General features: G+C 42.2%; 1 protein-coding gene across 1 annotated transcript; it reads right to left on the bottom strand.

Annotated features, from left to right (window-relative positions):
• Positions 1 to 12,982: 12,982 nt before the first annotated feature.
• On the bottom strand, positions 12,983 to 15,301 carry DIRAS3 (DIRAS family GTPase 3). Its single transcript, XM_045835501.1, has 2 exons — positions 15,225 to 15,301; positions 12,983 to 14,372 (listed from the first exon to the last, which is right to left on the bottom strand). The coding sequence occupies exon 2, from the start codon at positions 14,305 to 14,307 to the stop codon at positions 13,618 to 13,620; it is 690 nt and encodes a 229-aa protein (XP_045691457.1). The 5' UTR covers positions 14,308 to 14,372; positions 15,225 to 15,301; the 3' UTR covers positions 12,983 to 13,617.
• Positions 15,302 to 16,601: the final 1,300 nt, after the last annotated feature.

The raw sequence follows: 16,601 nt of genomic DNA, 5'->3' as shown, positions 1-16,601 counted from the left end.
ATTAAAAAGTACAAACAGGTAGTTACAGAGTAGCCATGGGGATGTAAAGTACAGTATAGGAAATGGAGTAGCCAAAGAATGTGCACGCATGACCCACAGACACGAAAAGTAGTAGGGGTATTGCCTGAGGGAGGGGGGGTGCTGGGTGGAGGGGAGGCAAAAGGGGGAAAATTCAGGACAACTATAATAGCATAATCAATTTTATATATATGAAGGAACTGACCTGACCTGACACATAATCCCAGTCAAATCACTTAAAATCCAGTTTGACACCGTTTTCTGGAATAATCAACACAGTTCAGGGTTAGATACTTATAAGCTCATGCAAAATGTGCAATCCACTGGTGGAACTTTTTCCCAGGGCTGGGGGATAGGCAAACTGTTACAATCTTATAGAAAGCAACTTAGAAATACAGATCAAGAACCTTAAATACACTCATACCCCTCAATCCAGTAATTTCACTCTTAGGAACTGAATCTGAGGAAATATTCAGAGACAAGGGCTAAGTAATGTACAAGGTTGCTCCCTGAACCACTATTTGCAACTATGAAAACAAAATGGGAACCAAAGAAAATACCCAACAATAATAAATCACTTAAATTACATTATATTTCAATCAGCCAAGTATGTGGTTGTTTAAAGAAATGTCTAGTAGCATGGGAAAAAATATCTCCAGCATGAACATAAGAGCAAGGTGGTAGTGATGGGGACCCAGGATACAAAACTACAAGAAATACAATTTCAATTTTGTCAGTCAGTTCTACCTGTCCATCCTTTATCTCTCAGTCTAGCTAGAGGATTTATGCCTAGAAAAACAATAGAAAATAAATAAAATATGATTAACAGTAATTACCATGGAGTATTTGGTCTTATGGTGTTTTTATCTTTATACTTTTCTGTACTTACCAAATTTCCTACAGTGAGCAAGTGCAACTGTAAATGTGAAAGAAGTTATAAAGAATCCCCACTGCAGACACAAGCCAACCCTTATCTTCTCTGAAATGCAGACCCTCCTACCTGCACGGGCTCCCCGCCTCCATTGTCCTTTCTTCCAGTGCTTCTGCCACACCCTCTGCCTTGCCAATTTTTCTGAACCATTCTTTTTATTGCATAATCCCTTGCTTAAGAAGATTCTCTGGCTCTTCAGTATGGCTTTCCAGGCCTTCAGCAGTCTAGTCCCAATATACTCTCTGTGTGTTTTTATTAGCATCTTTTTCTCCTCAACCCTTTATTCCACAAATATTTAGGAAGCAGCAACTCTGTGCCATGTCTGCGCCATGCTTATCTCCTTGTCTCCCCTTACTCCCCATATGCCTCTGCCCTGGTCTGTCTGGGATGTTCCACTTCATGTCTCTGTCCTTGGCACCATCCTTCCTGGGCCCCTGTGGAAGGCCTGATGCCTGTGCAGCATCCTGTGAGGGCCTTTCACTCATCTCTCCCACCAGAGTACATGTTCCAGGGATACAGGCAAGTGGCTCAATTCCTTCTTCCTTCAGCTTTCCTATTTCTAGAATAAGAATTGGAGTAAAAACATGTCACCTATACATTTGTTGTGAAGATCAAAAGAGCTAATATATGTAAAAATGCTTAGAACAGTGCCTGGCATAATGTAAGAGTTCAAGAAATGTTCCTTATTTGTGTTAGAGAAAGTATATTCCTTAAAGGTAGGACCTGAAGCTCACTCTACTTTATAATGCCCATGGGAAGCAGCATTTTGCTTTTCTTTGGCTGGGTACTCATGAACATTCAAGTAAATGTACAAATGAATGACAGGTATATGAGCCTTTACCTACCATAACCCCTGTCCTTCTGGGCATCTCATGACTATATCTGTAGCCATGCCATTCATGTGGTCACTCTCAGTGCTGATCATTGTGACCACAGGCAGACCCTGTGCAGTAGCAGTGCAACTTGACACCAGATTTCTCCCACTCCAGAAGCATCATGGGGAAAATGCTTGATAACCTGCTCACAGGTTTCTACAATCTTCCCATTTTTTCCATGGCAAGCTGCAAAATGGCGATCTTTTCTTTTCCAATCTTACTAACTTTCTTGGCCACGAGCCTGAAGAAAATTGGGTTACACCTTTCAGGTTAAGCCCGCACATTGTATTATCCCAAAGGAATGTCACAAGCTGAGTGAATTGCAGGGGGCTACCTATACAATTCCTTTGCAAGTTAGAGAAATATGAACAGATGAAGGCAAACCAAAAACAACCAATTTATTGCATGACCATCATGTTCCAGGCACTATAATAACATTTTTATACATTTATCCCAGTGAAAAATATAAAGACATTTAGAAGCTGTGGGACCACAGTCAAATCAGTTTGTTCCTCTACCCCTCGGCTGGTGTCCTCAGGCCACACTGTTCTCTGTCCAGATGCCTCTCCTATTCTCTGACCCATCTGTCAGTTGCCTGCTAGAAAACTGTACTTGTATGTGGGGTCATTCCATATCCCAGACCTGCTGTTCTTCCAGAGTCCCCACCATCCACTCAGCTGCCCAAATCATAAACCTGGGGAACACCCTCCATGCCCTCCTCTCTCCTCACATATAATTCGTCACAAAATTCTTCTAAGTGCCTTTTAACTTTTTTCACCAGGATAAATATAAATGTACAGGGAGGAGACTATGAGTGAATACATGAATATTAGATGAGCTTTTTCATTCCTTTTCTGTCAGAGGACTACTATATACTTCAGGGGTAGAATCACATGCAGTTATGTTTGTTTGTTTGTTTAATTTTGTCCCATGGTTAGCAAAGTGTCCTGGCCATATTATCTAAAAGCTCTTCTGTTTGCCTGGCTGATGTGGCTCAGTGAACTGAGTGCTGGCCTGAGAACCAAAAGGTTGCCATTTGGATTCCTGGTCAGGGCACATGCTTGGGTTGCAGTGGTGGACGCATGAGAGACAACCACACATTGGTGTTTCTCTCCCTCTCTTTCTCCTTCCTTTTCTCTAAAAATAAATAAATAAATAAACAAATAAAATCTTTAAAAATAAAAATAAAAGCTCTTCTGCCACTCTTGGTTCTCTCGTTCTGCATTATTTTTCTTTATAACACTTATCACTGCCTGAGATTTTTAATACGATATTTATGTGTTCGTTTATAGTCTCCACCCCACTGGAGTGAATGTTCCTTGAGGACAAGGGCTCAGTCTATCACCTTCCCCTCCATATCCTCAGCACCTACAATGGCCCCAGTTCCTCATAGGCCCCCAGTAAATATGTGACAGATGGGAGGAGGGAGGGAGGGATGGATAGATAGACAGATGGAGAGGGCGATATATGTTGGTTATTATTAGTAACTTCATTTTTTAAATGCCTCCCTTTGTATTAGGGCCCCACTGGTGTCTCCCTAGTACTCCAGGACATATAACCTGCTTTCTTCTTCCACACATGGCACAACCATGGCCTCTGCAAGCTCATGCCCTGTCCTCATGGAGCAGTTCCGAGCCCTTTTTGTGACACCATCCTCTCCCACTATGTTCTGGGGAAGTAGGAAGGCTACTTGGGAACTTTTCTTCTGATTCTGTGAGGGAATTGTTATTAAGATGCGACACCCCGGGAAGCTTCTCTGCTTCAGACCTGATGGAACCAACCGTAGAGTGACAAGTTTCTCAGCAAGAATCGAGTTATTGCATTTCCAAGTACATATTTGGTCCTCATTTTTTATCTCCCAGGAAAATTCAGTTGATTATTCTGGCTTAAGAACAAAATCCTACCTTTAGATTTGTTTGAATTGTGCTCCCCCTTGAGAAAGTGAGCTTGGGAAATAGAAACATGAAGCTATGCTCTTGATTTTAGAGGTTAGGAGATTAGTGCTTTTGGAATCAGGCAATTCTAGGCTTGAATCCTGGTTCTACTCCTTACTAGCTCCATGCCTTGGGAAGATATTTAACCTTTCTAAATTCGATTTCCTATATAGAATTTGACTTCCTTCATTAACATGTATTTATTTAGTACCTATTAAATTCCACACATTGTGATAGACTTCAGGAATACACCAGTGATGAAAGCTACACATGACCTCATGTTCATAATCTTAAAATCTATCTGGCAGGAAAAGAATTAAACAAATATTGAAAAGAGGAAGGACAGGGTGTGAGGAGAACTTATGTTAGGGATATAACCCAGCCTAGACCATCAGGGAAGGTTTAACTGAGGCAATAAGGCTTAGCCGAAGAAGAGATATGGGTGAGTGGGCAGCAAGGAAAGAAGAAAAAAATTGGGGTCTTCTACTGTGCTATGGTTTAGGGCTACAGGTTAAGATTCTGATTTCATAAGAGGTTTGGTGAGACTCTTGGAATAAGCCACGCCACTTTGGAAACCATGTGACAAAGTGTATAAAATTTGAGACAAGGCAGCTATCCCCACTTCTGCAGTAAACCCTCATATTCTCCAACATTGTGAACACCACCATGTGAGCTTGGCTTTGGACTTCACTATTAGGGCATTGTGCAGTTCTACAAGGTCACAACACATGCCAAGTAGGACTGTATGCGGTTGGTTGACCAGTGTGTGCATAGTTGTAATCCAAGGGGCTCCCAGAAATTCCTGGTGGGAATGGGGGTGGTGAGTGCTATATTACTAAGTGATGGTGAGAATAGAGCCTTTTATATAAAGAGATTCTCACGATTTTGAGACAATTAAAGAAGTAACCTATGTCTCTAGTACAATCATAAACAGAAGCAAGAAGTCTAGCAACTTTAATGGTACTGTAAGTCCCCACTAAATGTTGTTGATAGCTTCTTGGAACTGTGATGAAATGACATATTACAAAACCATTTATCAGGGGCTAATTAATATAAACAAGAGTTAAGTTCTTATGGCATTTCATCAACATTATAATGAAATGATTTTGAACGAAACATTATCTAAGAGCCTGCTGCTTATTTGAAAATAAATGGTCATCCAAAATATGATTATATAAATACTTTTATATCATTGAAATGAAAGCATTTTACAAATATTAACTCATGTAGTTTGCATGAGTCTATTTTGGAACACTGTAAGAGTCTATTAGTTTTCTACTGCTGTATAACACATTATCATAAACTTAGTGGCTTGCAATAACACACTTATTACCTCATAGTTTCTGTGGGTCATAAGTCTAGGTACAGAATAGCTGGGTCCTCTGTTCAGTCTCACAAGGCTGCAATCAAGATGTCAGCTGGTTGCATTTTCATCTGGAGACTCTTTTGGGGAACAATCTGTTTCTAAGTTCCTTCAGGTTGTTGGCAGAATTTATTTCCCTGCATCTCTAACACATTGGACCCCAGATTTTTGCTGGCTGTTGGTTCTCTCCTTGGTTCTAGAGACTACCCACAGTTCTGAGGTTGCTTCCAGTTCCTTGCCATGTGTGTTCCTCCCACCTAGCAGCTTACTTTACCGAATTCACAAACAGCTCTAGCCCCACTCTGTCGAGACAGAGGCTTATGAAGTGCAACATGATCACAAGGCTAACATCCATTATCTTTGTCATATTCCATTGTTGGAAGGAGGCGATTCTACAAAACTGTGAATGGTAGGAGATGAGAATCCATTGGGGTCACTTTAGGGATAGACATAGTAACACTGTAAACTAAAGAAGAACTATTAGTATCCCCATTTTTCAAATGAGAAAACAGGGCCAAGTTCACATAATTAGCAAGCAGGAGAACCTGAGTTCAAATTCAGGAGGTCTGGCCCCAGAATCAATGCTCTTGATTCTGAGGTTCTGTTACCACACCTCATTGAAGAGAAAGTTTAGTCTGGGTTTCTCCCATCATAAACTTCAGGAATTTCTTTACCCTGAATCATTGCCATCTTCCATCTTCAAGCAACAATCCTGATAGTCTCCTATCTGTGTTACATTTACAGCTTCAGACATATTTCATATAGTCCAAAGGTGTGAGGAGGGAGATTGTGCCACCATTTTCCAGGTAAAGGACTGAGATTTAGCCAAGTTAAATTCCAGTGCAACTATGGGGTAGAAATGGGGCTCAGTCCAGAGCTTCCAGCTCCACCTTCTAGCATGCCCTTATGAACACTGTTATGGAGTTACCTCAATACTTTTTATCTTCTCAGATATTAGTGAGGATGTCACAATATCTCTGAATGGCAAAGAACCTTCCATATTCTCTATCCTGAGGTCTTCAACTGGTGGCTGGTATGGCTGGCAGAGTTAGATCCAAACAAATTTTTATAAACAATTTCTTCCCCCCCTCACCTGAGGACATTTTTTCATTGCTATTTAGAGAGAGAAGGAGGGTGACAGGAAGGGAAAGAGAAACATCGATGCAAGAGAGAAGCATGGGTTGGTTGCCACCTGCAGGAAGTGCCCAGGCCAGGGATCCGACATGTTCAGGCTGGGGATCGAACCCACAACCTAGGTAGGCGCCATTACCAGAAATCAAACCCGAAACCCTTAGGTTACAGGACAACCATCCAACCAACTGAGCCACACTAACCAGAGCTATGAGCAATTTCTAATGAGTTGCCAATATTTTTAAATTACTAGATTTTTCCATAAAAATCAGAAAAAAATGTAACACTAGTTCCACATTTTCTAATAGAACTTAGTAGAGGCAGCTCACTGTATAAACTGGGTGTAATCTTCCCATATACTGTCATTTAGACTCCCTACTTGCCTGCTGTGGACCTTGAGTTTGAGATACTCTCATTTTAAAGCTGAAAAAAACCTGCAGTTCTCAGAAGTCTCCAGAGGTTTCCAGCTATTTAAGAATGGCAGAGATGATATCAAAGTACCTTAAAGAGTGCCATACCAGCAGGATAGGAGGCATTTTCAATCAGGTGGGCATTTTCAAGCAATTCCAAACATGTGACATACCGTCTTGTTCTCAAATAGCCTGGCCTCATAGCACTACTTAATTCACATTTAAATTACACTGGGAACAAATACATTTCACAATGTTCAGCTCCAGGTTGCAGAGAAAAACATACTAATAGAGGACTGCAATTACTGAGTAATTTCTCTCCGAATCCCTTTCTTTCTCTCCCATTCTACATTAATGACTACCTTTACAAAGAGGCCACATGAGCTTTCAGAGCAAAAGGAGTAAACAGGAGGACATGCATTAACTGGCAGGCTAGTTACCTCCCACGCCTGAGTTTAGAGCTTTCAGAAATGGAATTTTTCAGATGTGCTTCTCCTGCAAATATCAGGGGAACATATAATCTCCCAGAGTCCAGGGGCCGTGGGTGTTGGGGAGAATGGTATTTGCATTAGTCTTTAAGTAAATATCCAGGAGAGGTAGAGAGGGAAGGAGCATCAGTATATTTCAACTAAGCAGCTGAGGACTCACTACGTGCCAGACATTGTACATAATGCTTTTACAGGTATTATTTTATCTCATTTGTTCAACTCACAAGGTGGTGAGCAGCAAAAAAGCAAAGAAGGAAACTCACAGAACTGAGTCCACATTTTTTTGACTTGGGTTCATCTGGGTGACGTCAGGTAGACGGGTTACTTATTTAACCATCTTGAACTTCATCTGTTCCTCCTATGTTAAATGTAACATGCTAGGTGCACAATGCAGTTATAGTTCTTTTCTTTTAATTAGACCATGTAATTCCTCCCTGGGGTTACATTAATATTGAATAAAATAAAAAAAGCATTGGGGTTTGTGTTAGAAAATTAGGATTCTAGTCCCCACTCTGTCATTTCCTGCTGAGACTCAAGGAAATTATCTGTTTTTTTAATAATTCAAAAAATAATGTATGCACATAGTAATGTAATTCAAACTGTATTAAAGGTTATAAAATGAAGAGCTGGTCTTCTCTCCCCACTAAACTGTCATCCCCTTTCTCAGGGCCAGTGCCTATTAAAAAATATTTGAATATCCTTCTAGAAGATTTTTATTATTCATGCATGCACACACAAACCTTCAAATGGGAGTGAATTTAAAATAAATCTTGGACATACTGTGTGTTGGGCCCTATCACCTCATTATTTTAATATACTGAGTTGGCCCAAGTTGATTGTCATTTAGGTGATTTCCCATCTTTTGTTAATAATAGCAATAGCTGATATTTTTGGATTGCTTATGATGTTCCAGGGACTATTCTAAGTCCTCCCTATGTATTGACCTTTTTAAATCCCGCCATCCAGGATAGCAGCTACTGTTACCATCCCTGCTTTACATTTGAGGAGGACGATGCCCAGAGAACTTCAGTACTTGCCCCACAGACACATGATAAGCAGTAGAGGGGAGATTCACACATGTCTTTGTCTGCATTCCACATTTGTTAGAATATCTGGCAAATAATGGCTCTTAAAGCAGCAGTCTAATCAAATTGCACTTTTGAAAGTTCAGTGTAACAGAGTGGAGAATGGACCCATCTCAGAGCGCCTGTCCCACTCTGCCAGGCCTTCTCATTTTCTTCCTTGTCTGCCTGGTTAGACCATGAGCTTCATGCAGCACCCCAAGCGTGGCACAGAGCCAACGTATTGCTGACTCAAATAAAACATTTGTGAATAAGTACTGAAAGGGAAGCCTTCAATGGGGGTGGTATGTGGTAGCTGGGCTGCCTTGTAAAGGGTGAATAAAATTTTGATAGGCAAAAAATGTAAGAAAAATTACCTTGTTGAGGCAACAGCTAAGGAACAACTACATAGAATGTTTGGAGGAGCAGCAAATTGTCCAAGATGGTTGGGGAAAGGACGCATAATGTGATGGACTCACAGAGAAGACTGAAAAGGAAATGTGGAGGCAGAACATGAGGGATTCTACTACTCCTCTGGATTTGTGAGATCTCTTCTAGACACATCTATAATCCTGGGGGACAAAACAGATGAGCAGCTATGAACACACCCACATATAACCGCAATACTGGTATCAAATGGCTAAATTTATTGAATTTCATTTTACAAAATTGTATTTTTCTCCATATCAGGCTTCTTTTCTCCACTTTTTCGCTTTTCAATGTCAAAGAAAAGGCAGGTTTGTCAGTATCAGTAGCCTGGGAAAACATCATATCAGTTCAGTGGGCATATTTTTAGTTTTTTCATTTATTTTAATCTTTACCAACTCCCTGAATTCATTGTCTGACATATTTATTTTTCTAAGCTCTGGGCCTGTGGACCCAGGTTTATAGATGTAGCTTATAGATGCAATATTGAAATTCATTTGTATGCAAACATATCTCTCAGTGGATTTTGTTACATTGCTGTTCATCTTGAATTTTGTGAGGTTACTTAGACATGTGACAACACACTATTTTAAATACATGCCGACATTTTTTCAACACTTGATTGTTTATCCTGGCTAATGTAAGTAATCAAATTCAAATTAGAAGTTAGTTCTGACAGTCACTCTTAATATAGATCAGCACTGTCCAATAAGAATATAATATGCACCGCAAAAATGTGCCACAAATACAACTCTAAATTTTCTGGGAGCCACATTTTAAAAGGTCGAAAGAAACACAAATCACTTAAATATATTTTATTTAACCCACTATATCTAAAATATTATTGTTTCTATATATAATGCGATACATCTCACTTCGGACTAGCCACATTCTGAGTGCAGAAATAACATAAGGCTAGGGGCTACGATGTCGGAGAGTACAAAAGTCAGAACTGTTTGTTCCAGCTCCTTTGAATAACACTATTTACTCAAAGAAGAGTTAAAATGGTTTATAGCCACCCTGCTCCCATCTAAGCAGTAATAATGTAAACTTTCTCTCTCACTTGTGATTTTGTGGGGAGAGACCTAAGAAATCACCTCATCCCTGACTTTTGTATTCTAGTCAAGGAAGCTGAGACCCATAGAGGTGGGAGAGGGGCTGGGGTGAGGAAGAAGCTGAGAGCACTTGTTCTGCTTCTCGCTGCCTCATGGAGTCTCATGGCTGACAGGGGGAGATGGAAGTTCAGCTCCCTGCCAAGTACCTCTGAACATACTGTGGAAGGGGACTGAGAACCTTATCTCCCTGCCCAGCCCCACTTACATCACTCTGCTAGTGGGGAAAGGGTGGAAGGAATCTGCTACTCTGGGATGGGTTGGTTCCCCATTCTGGCCTGCTGTCTGGTACAAGACTGGGACATCAAAAACTATCATCTGCTTCCACGGGGCAGGGTAGTATGGGGTGGAAGACCAGCTCGCTCTGTGGGGAGGAAGAAAAGCAGGGGTTTTATTGTTGTTGGTTTTTGTCTGGAGTGAGATGTGTATTGCCAAAAAAGGTTTTCTGTTATTAAACCCTCTTTTCCTGGTTATTTAGCGAGGGAACGTGTGCTTTGTGTGTGTGTGTGTGTGTGTGTGTGTGGCGCTTTTTTTGGTTTGTGCCTGTTGGCAGTTCTAACCTGGAGGTTTCTGCAGTGTCCTGTCCAGGATGCATGGGAGACAAGGAGACTTGAGGAAATCACTGTCAGGTCCTTCACGTCCCGAGGTTCCCGGGCACTCCACTTCTTTCCACTGTTAAGTATTCTCCTTCGCACATTTGCTGTGTTATATCCAGGGTTATTTTATTTGTGAGAGGAATCCCTGAAGGAATGGGGCTACTTTGTCTTGGCTGGAACTAGAAACCCCCTAAGTACTAAATCTAAGCAACGCTCTCTAATGCTCACCTTATTTTGTTAAAAATTTTTTCTGTGATAGCGTACATACTTTTCCTTGTAACCCATTTCTCCCATAGCATTTATTATTGCACATTATGAGTTTCCTCCTGTCTTCTGGTCACTTCTAAGTGTCCTTTCAGACTGTCCTCTGGGTCGATATCTTTCTAAGTGCTTGTGCTCCACAGGACTCTGTCCTAGCTAAGACATTTTATCTTTTTTTCTCTCTCCACAGTCTTACTGCCAGCTATATGCTGAAAACTCACAAATCTTCATCTCCAGTCCCTATGCCCAGTCTAGTTCCCATTGGAAACTGCCACCTGGCTATCTTGGCAACTGTTACCCAAAATGTAACTTATTACCCTCATGTACATATGCAAATAAATGTTTCTCCAAATTGGCTCTTCCTTCTGCCTTACTGAACTTGATTAATGACCCCCTAGCCTACTCAGGAATCCCATTCAGAAATGTGTTATTTCTGTCTGTTTCTTCCTCTCTTCTAGACTCCAGCACATCACTAGGCTCTGGCCATTTTCTCTACTAAATCATTCTCAGATCCCTTTGTCTCCATTCCTTCTGGCAACGCCTAGAGCATTTACGCCAAATTGTTTTCCTGGACTATTCTAATAGTTTTTAAATTTTCTACTCACCTCTTTTAGTACCTCTTACAGAGGTTCCAGAGTGATCTCTTTTTAATGAAGATAAGATCAAGTCTGCTTCCGTACTTTAGTTATCCCCCATTACCTATTTGAGACTCTAACTTTGCAGGCTCATCTTGCACCTTTGGCTCCATCCATTTCTGGAAACATGCTGTGATCCCTTAGACCCACACTTTCTCTAGACCTTTTTTCACATTACTCTGTTTCCCTAAAAATGTTATCCTCTCCTTCCCTCATCCACACCAACTCCACTTAAACCAATTCCTACCAGGCATAAAAGATTCCAGCCATGTGATCTCTTGGAGGAAATGTTCTCCCATGTTCCTCATAAAGTGCTTCTCTTCCTTGTTTCTAACACCCCTCCCCCATGCCTGTTGTGATTGTTGATTTGCTTCCTAACCTCCAATTTGGATTCCACACATGTATAACATAGAGAACACAAAAGACAGCTATTTGTCCTTTGACTAGTCATCTTGGAGAGAAAGTACACCATGGTGGTTAAGAGCACTGACTCTGGAGCAGAACACCTGGCTCCAAAAATTGGCTCTGCCACTTAGTGGTTTTGTGGCCTCTGTGAGTGTTTCCATCTGAAAAATGGGCAAAATAGTATCCACTTCATTGAATTGTTGTGGAGATTAAATAATATAATGTAGAACATGGCATGTGGAAAGATTTGATCAATATTTGCTGCACTGTAATATAGAGACACTGGCATGTAAATAGAATATATAGATATGTGCTCAAAATATTTTTACTATGTATTACACAACATTAAAAACATGTTTTCTCTTTTCTAAAGGGTAGTATTTGCCACTTAGTAATCCCTTGCTCATCTACAAGAAGCAACAATGAATGCAATACATTTTTCAAGGAGAATTCTCCTGGAAAATAGCCAAGGTAGATTATTTTTTTTTTTTTAGAAATGGAATAACTCCACTGGGAACTTTAGCTAAGAACTATTTTTTAAAATAGAGTGCATAAAAAGCAATATGGTGAGGCCACTTAGGTATTTTCAAGTGGCTGAGAATAATTGCTTTGAAAGTGAAAAAGGAAAATTTTAAATAAGTGACTGTTTAAAATGAGCCACTGAATGGATTTTCTAAGCCCAAAGCTTTGTACTGTTATGAAATAGATGTTTATGGTTCCTTCTTAGCAATGTGCATGTTCCCTGAAAATCAAGCTATGTGAAACCATGTTTAAAACACATAAATTGTTCAAGGTTTGTTCAATATTTTATGGAAAAAATATCACCAGATTGAGAGCTTCTCCCCTTTCCCCAACTGAAAAAAAACATTAAAAAATAAGAATATGTATAGTTGTGTATTTGCTGACTCAAAAACTATGTTCAAATATAAAATTAATCTTTTCTAAAACTTGCCTTAAGGAAGAGTTTCTCAAATTTCAAATCCTAGCCATTTCTCCCCTTACCTTCCATCCACATATATCCAGCATTTCTTGAGAGAAGACTTTTGAGGCAGCCAAAGGCTGAGGTTTGCTTTTTACTAGTACCTCCAAGTGAACCTCCTCCTCAAAGACCCCTGGAGTTCTTCTGGATGTCAGTCCAGAAAGGATTGTGGATACAAACCAGTTCTGCATTGCAGTGACCCCTTACCACCCCACCCCACATTGGCTAATTTCAAGAGGGCAGGGGAGTCCACGTGTGAAATTCTTATTAAAATCTGCCAGAATATGGTTGAAATTTTAGTGCCATTTGTAATTTTTTGTTGTTGTCCAGTGGGGGAAAAAAAATCATTACAGCCAATTGCATGCAGGAAAAGCTTTATTAAGTCACGGAACGGTTATACTTTTTAAAAACTGCTATGTGGAATATCCAAGCACTTTTAAATGACTTAGGAAACTGGCACATCTTTAGTAAGCAAGTTCCACTTTCATAATTTTCTCTGCCCCCACCCTCAATGCTCAGCTAAAGAATATTCACTTACTTATCTTGTTTAGTATATCTACCTCACAGTCATCTAGCAAAGCTTTTGTTGCAAAAACACATTTCTAAACAATTGAGTACATAATGTAAAGTTGGGTTGGACACTTACAGGACTTGAAAGGTTTAAAAATAATACATGGTAATAGGGTTACAAGGGCAGTGGCATCTTTCACTTCATTTTGGTATTTCATTTTCTTTTCAAACATTAATTTCTGAAGTCTGTCAAGACTTACTCTCCTTCATTCCCTCTGCCAATATCAATGTTGTAACAATATGAATTCTCTTGCCTGGGAAAAAGAAAAAATATTAACTTACAAGGGACATTTTTTGATGTCTAGCTATCACAACCCAAACCACAGCACAAAGTCAATCGTACACAGGTGACACGTGACACAGGCGTTGGTCCACTTTCTCTACACACAGTCGGAGAAGGTCGGGCTCTTCAGATCCGGGGCTCACATGATGATGCACTTGCCCAGCAGCTTCTCGGCGATCTTGGGCACCTGGGATTTCTTCTGGGTAGGCTGGAGGCTGGTGGCAGGCTTCTTCGCGTGGTTCAGCAGCATGTGAAACAGCTCCTGCACGTTGACATCCGTCTTGGCGGAGGTCTCCATGAAGGCGCAATTCCACTCCAAAGCGTAGGCAGCGCCATCCTTCGCGGTCAGCTCCCGGCGGCGGCTGTCATCGCATTTGTTGCCCACCAGCACGATAGGGTACTTACGCAGGTTTCTACCTTTGATCTCGCGGATCAGCTCATAGAAGGGCTTCAGCTCATCCAGGGTTTGCTTCTTGGTGACTGAATAGACCAGGACGAAGGCGTGGCCCCTAGCAATGGCGAGACGCTGCAAGCCCGGGTAGCGGTGACCGCCAGCCGTATCGGTAATGTGCAGCGTGCCCATGCCGCGACTGCTACCCGGCACCTGGTGGTAGGTATCTTCCATGGTCGGCACATACTTTTCACGGAAGTTGCCGCGCACCCATCTCTTCACCAGTGCGCTCTTGCCGACGCCCGCAGAGCCGAGGATCACCACGCAGAAATCTTTGTTTTTCTTCTGGGGCATGACAGCGCGAATGATCAGCAGAGTGGGCAGAGGTCGCAGCCGCTGCATCAGCTTTTCCTTGAGGCCAAAGCAGGAGTTGCCCATGGTCGAGAATTGGCACGAAGATGCGTGCACAACTTATATGACTCTGCACAAGCAGTAGGTGAAGCCTAGGGAGGAAGAAAGGGACAGTGAGAGGTGGGACGTCTAACCTGGAATGTTGTCACAGCGTCCGTCTGTCCGGACAGCTTCTCCCTGGGGACGGTGGGGAGGATCTCTCAGCTCGCTCCCCGACCCGACAGCCTCCCTTCTCTGAGGTAGAGCCGGGCTCACTGCCCACCCCAGGCACCGACAAAAACAGGTACAGGCACGGAGGCTCGCTGCGCACCTCCAACGAGGATGCCTCACCCGGTGGCTACACACCCGTTGTTTCCTTTCACAACACACTGCTCCACACTAACGGCAGAATGAGAAGTCGTTCAAACGGACAGCTTGCCAACCCTTAACATGCACATACCCCAGCGATCTTAACCAAACCTTTCCTCCCTAGATATGCCCTTGTTGTGCTCTTTCCTCCGGTATTAAAAATTGTCAGCATCTCTGATACCTTTCATCCCTGCGGGCAACGGTTCGCCGCCGCAGACCTCGCGATCCAGGGTATAGTCATGGGGGCGTCGAGGGGCACCCAGGGAACCCATATGAGCCAGGATGCTCGGTTCGTTGTACCAATTGATACCCACTTCCCGCAGCAACTGTCTCTGTGTCATCCAGGGATGGTACCTGCTCCGTGGTCAACGCGCCCACTAGTTCCCACCCGCGACAACCCGGGCTGGTTCGCCCGCGACAACCCGGGCTGGTTCGCCCGCAACACCTAGTTCGAGTGTCGGCACTCGAGTGTCGGCAAAAGGCAGAAGATGGCTTTGACCACTCTGTGAAACAGTAATCGAGTGCGCTAGTGGGCAAATACGCTCCTCGCCCCGGGGACGTTGACTGTATCTGCGGACGCGGCACTAATTGCTTACCTGAAGCGGCAACAGGAGCGCAGTCAAGAAGAACCGGCGCTCTCGGAGGTTCAGCGAGAAATGCTCCAACTGTTGGACTTGGACCAGAGCACTAGAATCGTGGGGAGGGGAGGTGGGGGGGGCGCAGGCTGGGAGATTCCACTTGCACGATACGTAGAGGGGGAGACCAGCCTTGCAAGAATGGCCTAGAACAGATGCGTCCCCACCCCTCCCCCCGCCGCGCACCCGGCGTCCCCTACTCATGAGAGCGCCTGTACCCACAGCCCAGGGCTGGGAGGAGTAGCGGGGGCAGATCCTGGATTCACTAGCAGTGGTCCCTGTGGGCTTATCCATATTAGGACTTCTGTTTTAAATGACTGCAGAAACTTCCTCCCGCTTGGATTTCCTGTGTGTTAGACAAGTTCTATGTAAACAACTGAGTGGTACCCACTAAAAACAGCAACATTAATTAGCTATTACATTCATCACTACTCTTTGTAATGTCTCGTTTGATCATCACAAAAACTTAAAAAAAAAAATCCAGGCAAGAATGTGTGCTGCCTCTAGGTGGCAGCAGTGGCTCCTGGCAGCCAGCAAGAAAACAAGGACCTCAAACCTGCAACTGCTAGCAACCGGATTTTGTCAATAACCTGAATGCACTTGAAACCAGATTCTGCTCAAGAAAATTTGTGTGATACCATAGACTGGCCAGCACCTTGATTTAAGTCTTGATTGAGCAGAGAACCCAGTCAAGCCCATAGACTTTTATTCCACAGAACAGTGGATTCTATAATTTGGGTGTTGTTTTAAGCTATGAAGTTTGTGGTAATTTGTTATACAGCAAACAAAAAAATCCACAACATGTAAAACTCTGAAAACAAACAAACAGCCTAACGCAGCAGGTAAAATTACTTGTTCAAGGTTATAGGGTTTGTAAATGATGGAACTAAACCTAGTTCTTCTAACTCCAAATCTTCTTTTACTTGTATTATCATTCTGTCATTAAGCTGACACTCTATTTCTTACTCATAGTAGAAATTTTTTTCATAGCTTTTTTTCTTACCCAAAGTCACATCCAGTTTGGGTAGAGATCAAGGACTCAAGCTTTAAAGAAAACAACAAAAACCCAGGTTTAGAATGTTTGTGTGTTGTTTCCCTTTTCCTTTTTGTGAATGCACCTTAATATGCCTTTAAGCCGTGGGACCCTGAGAAATTACTTTTTTATAGAAGCGATTCCTATGAAAAAGAATCATGAGGAGGATTCAAGGAACTATTGCCTGAAGCATTATTAGAAAGTATACTTAATGTAACAAGTAATCCATAAATGACAGCTATCAACCTTTGTACAGTATTGCCCAAGTCTATATACGCATAATCCTGTAGTTTCTGAGCATTTTA

This window comes from Phyllostomus hastatus, unplaced genomic scaffold, assembly GCF_019186645.2.
Source record: "Phyllostomus hastatus isolate PE091 unplaced genomic scaffold, TTU_PhHast_1.1 phas_contig_209, whole genome shotgun sequence".
NCBI classification, from domain to species: domain Eukaryota; kingdom Metazoa; phylum Chordata; class Mammalia; order Chiroptera; family Phyllostomidae; genus Phyllostomus; species Phyllostomus hastatus.
Note: the sequence above shows the minus strand (reverse complement) of the source record. Positions and strands in the feature narration are given on the sequence as shown.